This window comes from Labeo rohita, chromosome 14 (genome assembly GCF_022985175.1).
Source record: "Labeo rohita strain BAU-BD-2019 chromosome 14, IGBB_LRoh.1.0, whole genome shotgun sequence".
Lineage (NCBI taxonomy): Eukaryota > Metazoa > Chordata > Actinopteri > Cypriniformes > Cyprinidae > Labeo > Labeo rohita.
In genome coordinates, this window is record NC_066882.1 from 4,516,462 (window position 1) to 4,534,929 (window position 18,468).

Here is an 18,468-nt window from a genome sequence, read left to right on the forward strand (position 1 = left end):
CTGTGTCTGTTCCTCGAATAGTGAGGTCAAAACATAAATTTAATGCAGGATCTAGAAAAAATCTGATCGTAATTAAACCAGAAAAAAATCAAAATACACGAACAGAAACCATTTTTAAAGCTTGGGCTCCTAAACATTAGATCACTTGCACCCAAAGCAGTTATTGTGAATGAAATGATCACAGATAATAGTTTTGATGTACTCTGCTTAACTGAAACCTGGCTAAAACCTAATGATTATATTGGTCTAAATGGGTCTACTCCACCAAACTACTATTATAAGCATGAGCCCCGTCAGAGTGGTCGTGGTGGTGGTGTTGCAACAATATATAGTGATATTCTCAATGTTACTCAGAAAACAGGATACAGGTTTAATTCATTTGAAATACTTTTGCTTAATGTTACTCTGCCAGATATGCAAAAGAAATCTCTCCTATCTCTTGTTTTAGCTACTGTGTATAGACCGCCAGGGCCATATACAGATTTCCTAAAAGAATTTGCAGAATTCCTTTCAGAACTATTGGTTAATTTTGATAAAGTGCTAATTGTCGGAGATTTTAACATTCACGTTGATAATACAAATGATGCATTAGGACTTGCGTTTACTGACCTAATAAACTCTTTTGGAGTCAAGCAAAATGTCACCGGGCCCACTCATCGTTTTAATCATACGCTAGATTTAATTATATCGCATGGAATTGATCTTACTGATATAGATATCGTACCTCAAAGTGATGATGTTTCTGACCATTTCCTTGTATCGTGCATGCTGCGTATCACTGATATTAACTATATGGCTCCGCGTTATCGTCTTGGCAGAACTATTGTTCCAGCCACCAAAGATAGATTTACAAATAACCTGCCTGATTTATCTCAACTGCTCTGTGTACCCCTTAATACACAGGATCTAGACAAAATGACTAGCAATATGGGCACCATCTTCTCCGATACGTTAGAAGCTGTTGCCCCCATCAAATTGAAAAAAGTTAGAGAAAAACGTATTGCGCCATGGTACAACAGTAATACCCATTCCCTCAAGAAAGAAACTCGCAATCTTGAGCGCAAATGGAGAAAAACTAACTTGGAAGTTTTTAGAATTGCATGGAAAAACTGTATGTCCAGATACAGACAGGCTTTAAAAGCTGCTAGGGCTGAGCATTTCCGCAAACTCATAGAAAATAACCAAAACAATCCAAGGTTTTTATTTAGCACAGTGGCTAGATTAACAAATAACCAGACACCACCTGATCTAAATATTCCTTTACAGTTTAATAGCAATGACTTTATGAATTTCTTCACTGATAAAATAGATAACATCAGAAATGCAATAACCAATGTAGATTATACTGCATCTAATATGTCAACTTCTTTTCGTCGCACCCAAAGAAAAACTGCAGTACTTTACCGCTATAGGACAGGAAGAGTTAAATAAACTCATCACTGTGTCTAAACCAACAACATGCCTATTAGATCCTGTACCCACTAAATTACTAAAAGAATTGTTACCTGTGGCAGAAGAACCGCTTCTCAATATTATCAACTCATCGTTATCTTTAGGTCACGTCCCTAAACCATTCAAGCTGGCGGTTATTAAGCCTCTTATTAAGAAACCACAACTAGACCCTAGTGAACTGGCAAATTATAGACCCATTTCTAATCTTCCATTTATGTCTAAAATTTTAGAGAAAGTTATATCTGCTCAACTGTGCTCATTCTTGCAAAAAAATGATATCTATGAAGAATTTCAGTCAGGCTTCAGGCCCCATCACAGCACAGAAACTGCACTTGTTAAAATCACTAATGACTTGCTTCTTGCGTCAGACCAAGGCTGCATCTCACTGCTAGTTTTACTTGATCTTAGTGCTGCGTTCGACACTATAGATCATGACATACTAATAGATCGACTACAAAATTATGCAGGTATCCAAGGGCAGGCTTTAAAATGGTTTAGATCCTACCTGTCTGATCGCTACCACTTTGTTTATTTAAATGGGGAGTCATCTCAGTTATCACCAGTAAAGTATGGAGTGCCACAAGGATCTGTTCTAGGTCCTCTACTATTTTCAATATACATGCTGCCCCTTGGTAATATTATTAGAAAACACGGGATTAGTTTCCATTGTTATGCTGATGATACTCAACTATATATCTCAACAAGACCAGATGAAACTTCTGAATTATCAAAGTTAACAGAGTGTGTTAAAAATGTAAAAGATTGGATGACCAACAATTTTCTGCTATTAAATTCAGATAAGACAGAGATATTACTTATTGGACCTAAAAACAATACACAGAATCTTTTGACTTACAATTTACAACTAGACGGATGTACTGTTACTTCCACTACAGTCAAAAGTCTGGGTGTTATATTAGACAGCAACTTGTCTTTTGAAAATCATATTTCTCATGTTACAAAAACAGCATTCTTTCATCTTAGAAACATTGCCAAGCTGCGAAACATGTTACCGGTTTCTGATGCAGAAAAGCTAGTTCACACATTCATGAGCTCTAGACTGGACTATTGTAATGCACTACTAGGTGGTTGTCCTGCATCTTCAATAAACAAGCTACAGATAGTCCAAAATGCAGCTGCTAGAGTCCTTACCAGGTCAAGAAAATATGATCATATTACCCCAATTTTAAAGTCTCTGCACTGGCTGCCTATTAGGTTCCGCATCAGCTACAAAATAGCACTTCTTACCTATAAGGCACTTAACGGTTTAGCTCCTGCGTACCTAACTAGTCTTCTACCACGCTACAATCCATCACGCTCCCTAAGGTCACAAAACTCTGGACTGTTGGTAGTACCTAGGATAGCAAAGTCCACTAAAGGAGGTAGAGCTTTTTCACATTTGGCACCCAAACTCTGGAACAGCCTTCCTGATAACGTTCGGGGTTCAGACGCACTCTCTCTGTTTAAATCTAGATTAAAGACACATCTTTTTAGCCAAGCATTCAAATAATGCATATCATAAACTTTTCCTGCAGCTATATCTGATCAAATGTTCATTATTAATCTTTTAGCTCTGGTTTAACAAACCTTCCTTTTCTTAGTTTGAACAGCAGCTACGCTAATTATGTTCCTATTTGTTCTCTGTTTTTGCCATGGGATTGGCATCCCATGGTAACGAGGAATTCACAAGCTCCAGTGTGGATCCAGAACACTTAAGAAGAGATGATGCCAACCCCACAGAGGACTTCAGATGATGCCAACCCTGAAAACATACAGCACTACCGAATTCTGCTACTAATTTATGGTGTTCTTTGTCTGTTTGATTACATCGTTAATTGATCTTTACCACACATCTCTGCCATATGTACATCAAGCTACTACTACATATATTGTAAAAATGTCAAATTTTAAAGCTGCTTTGCAACGATATGTATCGTGAAAAGCGCTATACAAATAAATTTGAATTGAATTGAATTGAACTAGTTAATAATGCAAATTGGTCTCTAAACTAAAGTGTTACCAATATTGTAATACTTCTAAAACTAATTAAGGTAATTTTTAAGAATGAGATTAAATAGCATCCTAAAATTGCACATATTCATTTCTTGAAAGTTTATGTTGCCTGAAGCATTGAGTTTTATTATTAAAGTTTGAATGTTTTGTGCTATAGTTGTTTCAGGCAAAATAAATTTCAATTGGCAATGACAAAAAGAGAACATTTTTTGGCTTTGAATTTGATGCAGGTAAGGTGCTGTGAAAATGTAATTGCCCCCATCCGGACTTCTTCCGATTTTATGTATATTTCATACTAAATAGCTTTAGATATTTAAACTAAACACAAAATAAAACAAAGGCAACTTGAGTAACACCAAATAGTTTTAAACTTCAATTTTCTGACTTTTTTCTTGCAATTGATTTGATATCTCAAATTGAATGAGAACACAACTATTTATTTATTTTTATTTATTTATTTATTCATTTTAATTCTGTGTGCAGAAACATACGGCAGCCTGTTTCTGCCAGTGAATAAAGGTAAACTACAACTTTTTAATTTCACAATTCTGACTTTTTTTCTTACTATTGCGAGTTTACATCTCACAATCCAGCCTTTTGTTCTCAGATTTGATATAAGCCTAAAATCACAATTGCAAATTGCGGAATATAAACTCAGAATTGCGAGAAATATAATATAGTCATCATTTTTAATCAAAAATATAGTCATCATAGTTGGATGAGCTTTTAGAGCAGTAAACGGGAGACTACATGAAATATACTTTTTTTGCATTGCCATTTGCTCTAACAGCAAAAGAAAAAGTCCACAATAGTGTTTTAAAGACTTTAAAAAAGAGAGAAAAGTAGAGAGAGATTGATAACAGCAGTCAGAAGACAGAACATGTCAAATTTACTGTAATTTCAACAGCCTCTGTATTAGAAACACCCATATAAAACGTTAACCAGGGTTTTCTTTTGGTAATAAGATGTAAAAGGTAATATAATACAAGGTATAGTGTTATAGGTGTACATTTTTAATGAAAACATAAAAGCAGAATTTATGATGTTTGAAGTGTGTCATCACAGTCTGTGAAAAGGGTCCATTCAAGCTGTACTTGTGTGAACATTTATTAGCTTCTATAGTTACTAATTCTATGAAGCTGCATTCACAATGGGGCCTGATTAATGCCAGTTCTGTTCAATTCAACACTAAAATAAAACTTTCAACAGCTTTTTCAATAGTGAAAGAAATTCCAGAAATGATGAGAAAGCAGGTGATGAAATACATCAGCCTTAGAAGGGTTTCAAAGCTATCAGAGGCTCTCAGACTCCAAAGAGCCACAGTGAGAGCCAATATCGCCAAGTGGAAGAAAAAACATTGTGTCCGGCCTTGCAGAATTCTTCCAAGAGTACATCGGCGACTCATCAGGGAAGTCACAAAAGACCCAAGGACCAAATTGGATTACATTTTCAGAGTGGCCTAGTCTAAATCGTGACTTGAACCCAATTGAGATGTTGTGACAGGAAATGGCAGTTTATGCTCAAACCCTCCAATGTGGCTGAACTGAAGCAGTTCTGCAAAGACGAGTGGGTTATCGGAAGCCTTTGGCTGCAGTTTTTGCTGCTCAAGGTGGCACAAGCAGACAAGTTTGGTGATTGTTTACTCAGATTGCCTTTGTTTTACATTTTGTTGGAAGGTGTAGAACTATCTAGCATAAAATAAGAACAGAAGAAATCAAAGTGGGTGCAGATACATTTTCATTTTCAAATACATACAGTAGGCTATATAAAATGTACACTACCAGTCAGTTTTTTTTTATGTTTTTTAAAAATCATTAGTCTCTTCTGCTCACCAAGCCTGCATTTAGTTGATCCAAATTACAGCAAAAACAGTATTCTGAAATATTTTTACTAATTTTCAGCATCATTCCTCCAGTCACATGATCCTTCAGAAATCATTCTAATATACTGATTTGCTGTTTAAGAAACTTTTTTTTTAATTAGAATGATTATTGTCAATATTTAAAACAGCTGAGTGGTAAATAGTAAATAGTAAAAATATTTCAAAATGTTACTTTTTTTGCTGAGATTTGTTTTTTTATTTAGCAAGGACGCTTTAAAATGATCATGTTACAAAAGATTTCAGATAAATGCTGTTCTTCTGAACTTTCTATTGATCAAAAAAAAAACTGAAAAAAATCTACTCAGCTGTTTTCAAAATAATAATAACAATAAATGATTTTTGAGCAGCACATCAGAATATTAGAATGATTTCAGAAGGATCATGTGACTGGAGTAATGATGCTAAAAAATCAGCTTTGAAATCACAGGAATAAATTACATTTTAAAATATATTCAAATAAAAAGCAGTTATTTTAAATAGTAAAAATATTTCAAAATTTTAAAAGTTTTTGCCGTACTTTGGATCAAATAAATGCAGGCCTGGTGAGCAGAAGAGATTTCTTAAAAAAAATAAATAAATAAAACGTGAAGATGTGAGGCAAATGGGACTTTTATCATCCTTAAAGAATTTATTTTACAATAATGACTACTTAATGAGTCTACTTTATCATGCGTATTGGATGGCTCAAATATTTTGTTGAAGTTATTTTAATACTAAGACTGATATAAGAAACACAAAACTAGCACATCCATGTAGGAAACTAGTTGCGAACAAAATGCTGCAAATGACCAATCACAATTAAGCATTTAAAAAATCTGTCTATTAAATGATAGTAAAAACTAATATGTACAAGATAATATATACAATTAAGCATAAAACGCAATTGGATTTGTTGACGAAGTTGAAAACCAGTTTAACCAGCAGACGGATTTGCTTGATTTCACAAATTTGCATTGTAAATCTATGATGACATCCTGTTGTGGAGGTTTATGTGTGTTTTATAATTTATTAGGTCACTTATCTCCTCATAAGCCCCTATATCTCTGACCACTGATTACTGAATGACTAATGATCTCCAAAACTTAATTTTATGACACTTAAAATCCACTCTCACGAATCCTCAATGCATAAAAGCGCTCCTGCTCCTTTTAAGCCTGATGAAAGTGCTGTATTTCCCAGCTAAAGGAATAAATGCAAAGACAAAGGCTTTGCCAAGGTTTTGAGCTCGGCTTGTTGTGACAACACAGTTCAGATAGTTCAGTGTGCAGATAAGATTAAATGCTTGTGTTGTGCTCATTGGAACAAAGATCTTTCTGAAGAAGAAGTTGGTGTTCACACCAACAGAAGCAAAAAGAAAGACTACTTTGTGTAACACGAACAGATAAGGGAGCATGCAGATGTCTTTGGAGGAAAGCCTTGGCCATGAGCTACACTCCTACACACACAACACATACACGCAAGTCAAAGGTCAGCTGGTAAATATTCAGCATTATCTAGGGAGAAACCTGGACCCCGAGCAAGATGCTCATGAAGGTTTGATGGAATTACATTGCTTTTATTAAAGGAGAAGTTCACTTCCAGAACAAAAATGTACAGATAATTTACTCACCCCCATGTCTTTCTTACTTGAGTCGATAAGAAATTGTTTCTTGAGGAAAACATTTCAGGAATGTTCTCCATATAGTGGATTTCAGTGGTGCCCCTAAGTTTAAACTTTCAAGATGCAGTTTAAATGCAGCTTCAAATGGCTCTAAACGATCGCAAGCGGAGGAAGAAGGGTCTTATCTAGCAAAACAACTGGTCATTTTCGAAACAAAGTGACAATTTATATACTTTTTAATCTAAAATGTTCATCTTGTCTAATCTCTACAATGCGCATCAGGGTTGCCAGGTTTTCACAACAAAATCCACCCTGGCAAAAATCATGTTTTGGGGGGTAAAATACATGTTTTTAGCATGGTAAAATTAGCATTGCAGCTGCAAAATATTACGTTATTGGGGTCGTTTCAGCCCGCGGACATTAAAAACAACCCGCGGCAACAGTGTTTACTTCAATCGCGTAAAAACCGTGGACTTGGCAACACTGATGCGCATGCCTAGTCTGTGTAATCTGGGTCAATACAGTTAGGGTATGTCGTAAAACCCCTGTCTTGTTTTCCTCTTGAACGTCAAAATCTCAGTTTTTTACCTTTTTTGTAAAGAGCGTTTGATCTTCTTTGCATGTTCACTTTGTAAACACTGAGTCGGTACTTCTGCAGCGACGTAGGACGATTTTGAAGTTGGGGAAGAAAACGAGATGGGAGTTTTTTGACATACCCTAACTGTATTGACTGTATTAAACTGGAAAAAAAACAGTTCACACAGACTTAGACAAGACGAGCGTTAGAGGTTAAAAAGTATATAAACTGCTAATGTGTTTAGAAAATGACCGATCGTTTTGCTAGATGAGACACTTCTTCCTCGGCTGGGATCGTTTAGAGCCATTTGAAGCTGTATTTAAAGGAGTCCTATTATGCTCTTTTACAAAGTCTTGATTTTGTTTTGGGTGTACTAGAACATGCTTTCATGCTTGGTGGTTCGAAAAATGCATTATTTTTGACATAATTTACACTATTACAATACATTTTTTCCAGCCTGGCCAAATGACTCGATTAGTTCCGGGTTTAACGAAGGCCCGCCTTTTGAAAAACTAAATGTGTTGTGATTGGTTAGCTGTCCCACTGCGTTGCGATTGGCGAACAGCTTAGACGGTGTTTCAGCACTGCCACACCCCTTGTCAAAGAAGCAAGTTTCGTGTACAACTGTTAGCGCAAGCTAGATTAAAGTGATTCTTACGTTTTAAATATGGATATTTTTCTTACAAAAATGCATCGATTCGCTACATGAGTCCTTTATTAACCCACTGGAGCTGTGTGATGCACTTTTTATTATGAATGGATGCACATTATTGGACTTGTTTTGGACTGATGAAGAGAAACACCCATCTATGCCATACTAAAGCTTGGGAGTGCCAGGATAAATTTTAATATACCTCCAATTGCATTCGTCTGAAAGAAGGAAGTCATATACACCTAGGATGCATGGAGGGTGAGTAAATAATACACTACAGTAGTGTTGGGTCCTATCATCAGCCTGCGAGATCGCCAATACATGATATTATCCTGCTAATGTATTTAATTATTTACATACTTAGTTTCATTGCCCGAAACCAGCTCCAGCATAAGGCTAAAAGCAGCCTAACATTATCAAAGAACATCATCATGGATTAGCCTATTCTATTCTAGTGCAAGTTTATGCATTTTAAAAAACACTCGCGTTATAAGTGAAGCTATCTACACTGTATGATGAATAAATCTCTTACCACACACTGCACACGTCTGCGGTGCGTTGCGGCTCCGACGCAGCAACCGGAGTAGATCGTGGCTTCGGCATGTGTACCCCCTGTACTGCACACGTCTGCGGCACGTTACTGCTCTGAAGCGCCCACTCTAGTCAATGCTTGTGTTTATACCCGCCGCACTGCGGCTTGTTGAAGCAGTTCTCCACACTGCAACGCTAAAGTTAGGCTAATCCCCCACCTTGTCCCTATATACCCTCCAACAATTCGAATTTCCGTGGGCGAGATTTAATTTAATGATATTCTAATGGACCGCGTTGTGACATCATTGCAGCCGCCTTGTCACAATTCAGCCGCCTTGTTACAATTCTGTATTGTTAAAGGCGGTATATAAATAAAGGTGACTTGACTTGACTTGACATGCGGAAAACAAATGCTGTAGTCCATTCGTTCATTGTAGTACTTGAAAAAACTAAATATCTACTTTTGGAGTGGACCTTGAGATTTGTAACTTTGTAGATCTTTTTTTATGCCCAAAGATACACACCACTGACTAAAGTTGAAAAGTGAAAAACCATAATAGCACCCCTTTAAACTGATTTTGGAAGATCAAACTATAGGGCACCACTGAAGTCTGGAGATAGTATGGAGATAATTCCGGATTTTTTTCCCTTAAGAAACACATCTTGACATCTTGGATGACAAGGGGTGAATAAATTATCTGTAAATCTGTTTTCTGGAAGTGAACTTCTCCGTTAAAGTCTTGCAATTCTGGAAATTACGTACTGTACTGTGTATTTCTAAAGAGGAGCAAATGAAGGACGAGATAACCAGGCTTTACTATCCCATTGAGTTTCCATACTGAAGAACAGCTGGCATGGATATGCACTGTTAAGCAGCAAGCTGCATTATAAGAACTGACGAATGAGCACCTGTACAAATGTAGCCGAACAGGTTACGTGATAAAACAGACTACTGTGAAGATTTCCTCTTTTTGGACAGACTGTATTTGTACGCAACCTTTCACCCAGTCTATTATTCAACTACATGCGTGTTCCTCTATCACAGTATCAGTTTCTCTCTCAGGCTTTGCCTCAGCTTGTGCAGGCAAATGCATTCAGCGCAGTTGCTCAACAATGCTTCAGGCACGGCTTAGAACTGGCAACGTCTGAGCTTTCACAGGGTTCGGTGTTGTGTCGATCGTGCCACCCTTGGAGCGTTTGAATCGAACCCAAAACATCAACAGAAATAACTGACTCAAATCAACTGCGCCTCTGCAGACAAGGATATGGTTCAACTAAAATAGTAGATTTAATGTAAAGTAAAAACAACTTTTAGAAAGCATGAGGTATGTGTGGCCTGCCTGCAGACATGTTTCTACTACTACTGCTACTGCTACTTAATGTTAATACCATGAATTTAGACATATTTCTGCTGTAGCATTCTAGACAAACACTTTTTTGACACTATAGGGCAGGATATATATATATATATATATATATATATATATATATATATAAAGAAGTTTCTCATGCTCATCAAGGCTGCATTTATTTGATCAAAAATACAGAAAAAAACAGTAACAGTTATAAAAATTTTTACAATTTAAAATAATTGTTTTCCATTTTAATAGATTTTAAAATATAATTTATTCCTGTGATCAAAGGTTTTTTAAGCATCGTTACTCCAGTCTTAAATGATGCTAAATCATTCTAATATGCTGATTATTATTAGAATTATCAATGTTGGAAATAGTTGTGCTGCCAAATATTTTTTTGGAACATGTAATACTTTTTTCAAGATTCTACGACAAAAAGTTTAAAAGAACAGCATTTATTCAAAATAAAAATATTTTCTAACACTATACGTCTTTGCTATCACGTTCTATCAGTTTAATACATCCTTGCTGAATAAAAGTTTTAATTTATATATATATACATATATATATATATTATAAAAAAATGTTACAATATATATATATATATATATATTTAAACTTCACAACTGTTTATAGCATTGATAATAAATCTGAAATATTAGAATGAAGCATCATGTGACACTGAATACTGGAGAAATGTTGCAGATTTTTTTTTGTAATTTTTATTGTCTTTTTTTTGGAATATTTCACAATACAACATTTTTATTCTGTATTTTTGATCAAATAAATGCAGCTTTGTTGAGCATAAGAAACTTTTAAAAAAAGCATTAAAATTTTTTGAACGGCAGTGTAAACATGAAAAGTTTTTTTTTTAATTAATACTTTTATTCATCAAGGATCCATTCACCTGATAAAAAGTGACAGTAAAAATATTTAGAATGTTACAAAATATTTATATTTCAAATAAATTCGGTTCTTTTGAACCTTTCTATTCAAAGAATCCTGAAAAAATGTTTCATGGTTTAAAAATAAGCAGCAACTGTAAAAGTCTATTTTTTTATTTTTTTTTTTTTACATTTTCTTATTATGTTATTTCACTTAAGTTTTGTAATGGTTTTTCTGTAATTCTGTGGTGCTATTTATTATTGTACTATTTTGGTCAATATTTAGGTCAGGTAAATTTTAGAGCTTCTACCATTACTTATGAAACATTGGTTTGGTGCAGATAAGTCTATGTACTAATTTTGCATTTTTTAGGATATTTTGTTTTTGCAAGGATGGGTTTTTATAAGTTTTTATAAGCACTGTATTCAGCATGTAAAACCTCAAAGAAACATTAAAAATAAAAGTGAAACAAGACTTTTGTTTCATGGTGTTATTTGTAACATAATATGATAGAATGACTTCTGAAGGATTGTGTGACACTGAAGACTGCAATATTGATGCTAAAAATTCAGCTTTACAAGAATAAAGTATATATCCATTTAACTATATTACAAAGTTTAAATTATATTTCACAATATAACTGTTTTAATGTATTTTGAATCAAATAAATGCTTTGTTGGTGAGAAAAAGAGAAAGGCTTTTTTCAAAAACATTGACTAAACTTTTGAACAATAGTAGTATATTGTTCATAAATTGTTTAATAATGCAATCTCAAATAATTGCTGGCCAACATATGTGGATATTCAGACAAATAGCTGTTAAACAAAAATCATGTTTTGTGTGTAGTGCCTATAGCAAATCTCCAGATAGTCATAGTGATGTTTGTGTAGTCGACAGGTTTAGCATTCAGGGTCATTTATCTAGTTTGTGCAACAAAATTGAGTTGTCAAAAAGTAATCCAAGACTAGATCAGGCAGACAGGAAAAACACAGGAGAAAATCCTTGAAAATCTAGTGCAGAAATGTAAATCACATGGCCTTTCTTTTACGAGTATGTTGTATTTATGTATGATGATACTGACTATTGGCATTTAGAAATGTCAGCTACATTTCACAAGCCTCCAAAAAGCTGCATCGCAGGATTGTCAACACAGATTTTACTCCTGGAGAGATTCTCGGATTGTGATTTATTGTCATCTGTGGAAATCAGTTCTCAGCTGAAATGGCAAAACCCTTGGTGTATTATTTAAGCAAGTGTCCTTGATGTCCCGTAACACTGAAGGCGTCTACACATCCCTGCAGCCATGATATTTTAAAGAAGCGCTGGCGAGTGAACTTGTCAGGGAACCTGGCGTATTATGTTATTAAAGTATTGTCATGCATGAGTTCACCTGCAGAACGCAAGGCCCGAGTGAAACCTTCATTCATCCCTGTACCTACAGGGTGCATCTGTGCGAGTTACAGGGTAACATTATCACCCTGGGAGACGTGCGAATTGTTTGTCTGACACAGAGAGAGATGCTGGATATTCGTTTCACTCTGTGTTTGAGCGTATTAGACCATCTACAATGAAGGATGGGCTGTGGTTCAAGAGACCTCAGTAAATATATAACAGATTTAATGGAGTATATCTTCAGCTTTACTTGTTTCAAACATATTGAAATAAGTGTGCATACAGTATATAGTGTACAAAAATGTGTTGTTGAGTTCCTGCATGGTCATATTTAATAGCACAGACACAATATATTACGTCTGGTAATATATACAATAGCAGAAAATCGTAAGAAAAAAAAGTATTTCATGCTCATGCAAAATTCATTAAAATAGATAAAATGATGAAATATTATTACAATTCAAAATAAGGGTTTTCTAATGTAAAATAGTTTAAACTGTTATTTATTTCTGTGATGTAAAACTGAATTTTCAGCATCATTACTCTAATCATTAGTGTCACATGATGAGTATTATCATCAATAATATTGGCACTCGATTATTAATAATGGTTCTTATTATTATCAATGGTGAAAACAGATTTGGCAGCTTAATATTTTTGTAGAAACCATTATACGTTTCTACAAAATAAATGTCTTTACTGTCACTTTTGATTGATTTAATGCATGCTTGCTGAATAAAAGTATAATTTTCTTAAAATAATAATAATAATAATAATAATAAAAAATACCCCAAACATTTGAATGGTAGTGTATCATAGTTTCCAAAAAATGGTTTCTGAAGGATCATGTGACACTGAAGATGGGAGTAATGATGCTGAAAAATCAGCTTTGCATCACAGGAATAAATTACATTTCAATATGCACTACTCAAACTTTTTGAACAGTAAGATTTTTAATGTTTTTCGCTCACCGAGCCTACATGTATTTGATCTAAAGTACAGGAAAAACTATAAAAAAAATTGCAAATATTTTTACTATTTAAAATATCTGTTTTCTATTTTAATATATTTTAAAATACAATTTATTCCTGTGATTTCGAAGCTGAATTTTAGCATCATTACTCCAGTCACATGATCCTTCAGAAATCATTCTATGCTGATTTGCTGCTCAAAAAACATTTATTATTATTATTATTATTATTATTATGTTGAAAACAGCTGAGTAGAATTTGTTAGGTTTAGAAGAACAGCATTTATCTGAAATAGAAGTCTTTTGTAACATATAAATGTTTTTATCATCAAGTTAAGTAAATAATAAAAGTATTCATTTCTATAATTTCTCTATAATTTCTATATACAGACTCCACACTTTTGAATGGTATACACTATACCATTATAATATATAATATATAATATCACAAAGCTTTTTATTTCAGCTAAATGCTGATCTTTTGGATCTTTCTACAGTACTCAACTGTTTTAAATATTGCTGATGATAATAATAATAATAATAATAATAATTATAATTCTTGAACAGCAAATTAGCATATTAGAATGATTTTTTATGTGAAGACTGAAGTAATGGTGTGAAAAATTTAATCACAGGAATAAATTACATTTCAATATGCACTACTCAAACGTTTTTGAACAGTAAGATTTTTAATGTTTTAATGTTTTTCGATCAACGAAGTCTGCATTTATTTGATCCAAACTACAGGAAAAACTTTTATATTTTTACTATTTAAAATATTTGTTTTCTATTTTAATATATTTAAAAAATTTAATTTCTTACTGTTATTTCAAAGCTGAATTTTTAGTATCATTACTCCAGTCACATGATCCTTCAGATATCATTCTATGCTGATTTGCTGCTAAAAAAAAAGTTATTATATTATAATTTGTTAATATAATTATAATTCTTGAACAGCAAATCAGCATATTAATGATTTCTGAAGGATCGTGTGACACTGAAGACTGGAGTAATGATGCTGAAAATGTAGCTTTGAAATCACAGGAATAAATTACATTTTACAATATATTAAAACGGAAAACAGTTATTTAAAAAGTAAAAATATTTCAAAATTGTACTATTTTTGCTGTACTATCAAATAAAGGCAGGCTGGTGCCTTTTTTAACAAAAAAAAACAAAACAAAAAAACATTACAAATCTTACTGTTCAAACAGTAAAAAAATCTTACTGTTGACTAGTGTATTATGATAGAAAACAGTTCTTTTAAATTGTAATAATATTTTACAGTATTACTGTTTTACTGTGTTTTTGATCAAATATATGCAGCCTTGGTGAGCATAAGAGTCTTCTTTCAAAAACATTAAAACTCTTTATTATTTACAACTTTTGGCTGGCAGTGTTTGGGGACAAAAACTGTTTTTTTTTTAAAAAAAAACAAAAATTTTAAAATTTAAAAATCTCAGTTCCTCTCTTGATTTTCAGTAAGCTACTGTACATAACGTTTAATCATATGAAAGGCTAATTTATACACATTTACAGACAAATTACAAATTCTCCACAAAGGATAATCATCAGCATACAGCACAACACTACAGAGAGCCAAAGTAATGCTTTCCAAACGGCTAAGCTGATGCACATAAGTCTCTCGATATGAGATGAGAAAAATCAATACAGGAAAAAGAATGTGCGTGCTTCCTCACAATACAGCATGTACTTATATGCCAGTCATTCAGCTTGTTTGTAAAAGACATTCAGATCTATATTACCACATCCCATGCATCCTCATCTCAAAATCTAAAAGCAGCAATCTCCGGCAAAATATTTTAACAACCAACAAAACTTTCAATCATTATAGCGACAGAGGCTTATCTCTTGTTAGATATACACACCATATCTCACAGCTTTCATCTCTATATCTACATATGAAAATCAAAGAGCGTTTGTTTGGTTAAGTGCTCCACTTGTACGTGTTTAAGTGAACCTGTTTGCTTTGGAGTAACTTTTAGAGAATCTGTTTAAAAAAGGGAACGTTGTTGAAAGAACAAGGCGTGTTGGTAATTATGAGAATAAAGATATATAAAATATACGAATAGTCACAATACTGACGGTTTCCACAAAAATATAAACAGCTGTTTTCAACATTGTTATTAATAAGAAATGTCTTTTGAGCAGTAAATCAGCATATTAAAATGATTTCTGAAGGATCATGTGACACTGAAGACAAATTATGATGCTGAAAATTCAGCTTTGCATTACATAAATAAACATCATTTTACAATATATTCAAACAGAGAACGGTTATTTAAAATTATAGCAATATTCCACAATATAACTGTTTAATCAAATGAGCAGCCTTTGTAGCACAACATTAAAAAATACTCATTATTCCAAACTTTTGACAGCCAAAGTATAATTATTTTGCTGCTTATCAAACACTCATCCAAGATCACTGTGTTCTGCAATAACATGCTTGAACGTGTTTATTTAAACTCACACCTTAAGTTAATTGACATATTTTGTTATATACAATGCATATAGTTTAAGTACAGTACATGACCTCTACACAAACTAACAAATCCCTGGGCAAGTATGTACAGTAATTTGATAAGCGGTGATTTTCTTTAGCACTCTTTAGAAGCTCAACTTAATGGACAAAGCTGTGTTTGAATAGCGCACCGTACCTTTAGATCAAAACATTAGGTGATTTTTTTGGCGCATATGGGCTGGCATTTACCTGCAGGCACATGCAGGGAGATTAAAGGTGACTCATGCACACTTACAGTATCATCATATGGCCTGTGAATACAAGCGCTCTATCAAATAAAACCTGAAACCCTGATTGATGCAAGCTTTTGTGATTCAGAAGTAAACAGGGAAACTGACATAGAAAATTGCACGGCTTCGTATTTCTCACGAAATTACTGTAGGATGCAACTCTGAGCATGAATTTCTAACATAAAACTATTCAGCTTTAAAATGTGTTGCATCACTAGCTTTATATCAGATTGAATTTATGTGCATTGAATTTATGTCCCTATGTATTTTATACTTTATACTATGTTTCTGACACACCAAGAGCAAATCTGCATAGAGCACAGCATGACTCTAAACACAAATACAAGATCTCCATCTTGTGGCCACAGGGATGACAACAACAATAGAATGCAACTAGTCAACTTGATTTCATTTATTACTTCAAAAAGAAACAATTGTTATTTAAATGGAAATCAATATACAAGACAAAGGACAATCAGGTAATGTGTGACAAAGGAGAAAGACAACAGATAAAATCAATCACTGTCAAAATCAATCACCAAACTCTTTGAACATGTGTACTTTTTAAATTAAATTAAATTAAATTAAATTAAACTAAATTTATAAAAAGGCTTTTGCTGTTTCCTGTCAATTTTTTGACAACAAAGTCATTGGTTTGCACTTCCACTCTAAGAAAAGTCTGTAAAAATAGATCAATGTAACATGAGGAAATTTTACGTATTTATTTATTTTTTTCATAAGGTTTCTTTTTTGTAATTTGAATTACACATTGTTGTGTTGCAGTTTTAACGGAAATGTCTACAAACATATAAAATCCTGGCTGAAAATTACCAGTACCTTTATTTTGTTGTTGTTTTTTTAAGGATTCTACAGTGTCTGTGTTTTTTTTGTTTGTTTGCTTGTTTAATCTTAAAATTCAGAGTAAAAATACACTACCAGTCAAAAGTTTTTGAAGAGTAAGATTTTTAATGTTTTTAAAGAAGTCTGTTCTGCTCACCAAGCCTGCATTTATTTGATCCAACATACAGCAAAACAGTAATATTGTGAAACATTTTTACTATTTAAAATAACTGTTTTCTATTTGAATATATTTTAAAACGTAATTTATTCCTGTGATTTCAAAGCTGTATTTTCAGAATCATTACTCCAATCTTCAGTTCAAGAAACATTTATTATAATTATTATTATTATTATTATTATTATTATCAATATTTAAAACAGTTGACTACATTTTTCAGGATTCCCTGATGAATAGAAAGATCCAAAGATCAGCATTTATCTGAAATAAAAAGCTTTTGTATACCAATCAAAAGCCTGGGGCCAGGTTTTTTTTTTCTGAACTTTCTATTCATCAAAGAAACCTGAAAAAAATTCTATTCAGCTGTTTTCAACAATGTTTTTGAGCAGCAAATCAGAATGTTAGAATGATTTACGAAGGATCATGTGACTGGAGTAATGATGCTAAAAATTCAGCTTTGAAATCACAGGAATAAATTATATTTTAAAATATATTCAAATAGAAAACACTTCATTTAAATAGTAAAAATATTTCAAAATATTACTGCTACTGCTGTACTTTGGATCAAATAAATGCAGGCTTGATGAGCAGAACAGACTCAGTTAAAAAACATTAAAAATCTTACTGTTCAAAAACTTTTGACTGGTAGTGTGTATTTCAGTAGTCAATGCATTCATAAGATAAAAGCTAAACACATGGGTAGAGACTAACACTTCAACAAGAAGCAAAGAGTGTGTGGTAGACCATATTTAGAACAAGACCATCTACAAAGGCCGTCTGAGCTGATGGTAACTTTGACACTATAACCACAACCACATGAGATCATGTTGTTTCCACTAACACTTTTAAAGCTCTGTGCAAAGAGATCTGTACAAAGAAGCAGATACAGAGAGAGAGAAAAGTTTTTCAGTTTGTCTATAAAGATCTTTTTATCTATTCAAAGAACACCATTCCATGCCAACCATACGATGCATGTTTTTGTGTGATAAGATGGTAGGGAAATATCTCATTCAAAACTGCAACTCAAGGATACGTCACATGCAGTAAGCAAATAAAACTTATATAAAACCTCCCAAACAGTACTGGGTAGATTACTTACAAATTTTAGTTCGTTACTGATTACAGATTACATGGTGAAAACTACAGCCTAGTTAGTAATGTAATCTAGGTTATGTATTCTGACTACTTTTTTGATTATTTTATTTGTGACCCTGGAACACAAAACCAGTCATAAAGGTCTATTTTTTGAAACTGAGACGTATACATACTCTGAGAGCTAAATGAATACATTTTTCATTGATGTATATATGTTAGGATAGGACAGTATTTGGCCGAGATACAACTATGTAAAAAGGCAAAAAAATAT

The 18,468-nt window shown here is 33.3% G+C and overlaps 1 protein-coding gene across 1 annotated transcript; it reads left to right on the forward strand.

Moving 5' to 3' along the window:
• On the forward strand, positions 1–6,719 carry LOC127176679 (uncharacterized). Its single transcript, XM_051128467.1, has 3 exons — positions 1–1,364; positions 4,969–5,096; positions 6,655–6,719. The coding sequence occupies exons 1-3, from the start codon at positions 175–177 to the stop codon at positions 6,717–6,719; spliced, it is 1,383 nt and encodes a 460-aa protein (XP_050984424.1). The 5' UTR covers positions 1–174.
• The last annotated feature ends 11,749 nt before the right edge of the window (positions 6,720–18,468 follow it).

Coding starts and splice junctions, on each gene's coding strand:
- LOC127176679 (XM_051128467.1), top strand. CDS start 175: ATGATCACAGATAATAGTTTTGATGTACTCTGCTTAACTGAAACCTGG. Junction 1,365..4,968: donor ACTGCATCTAATATGTCAAC/TTCTTTTCGTCG, acceptor ATGTTGTGACAG/GAAATGGCAGTTTATGCTCA. Junction 5,097..6,654: donor GGCACAAGCAGACAAGTTTG/GTGATTGTTTAC, acceptor ATTGGAACAAAG/ATCTTTCTGAAGAAGAAGTT.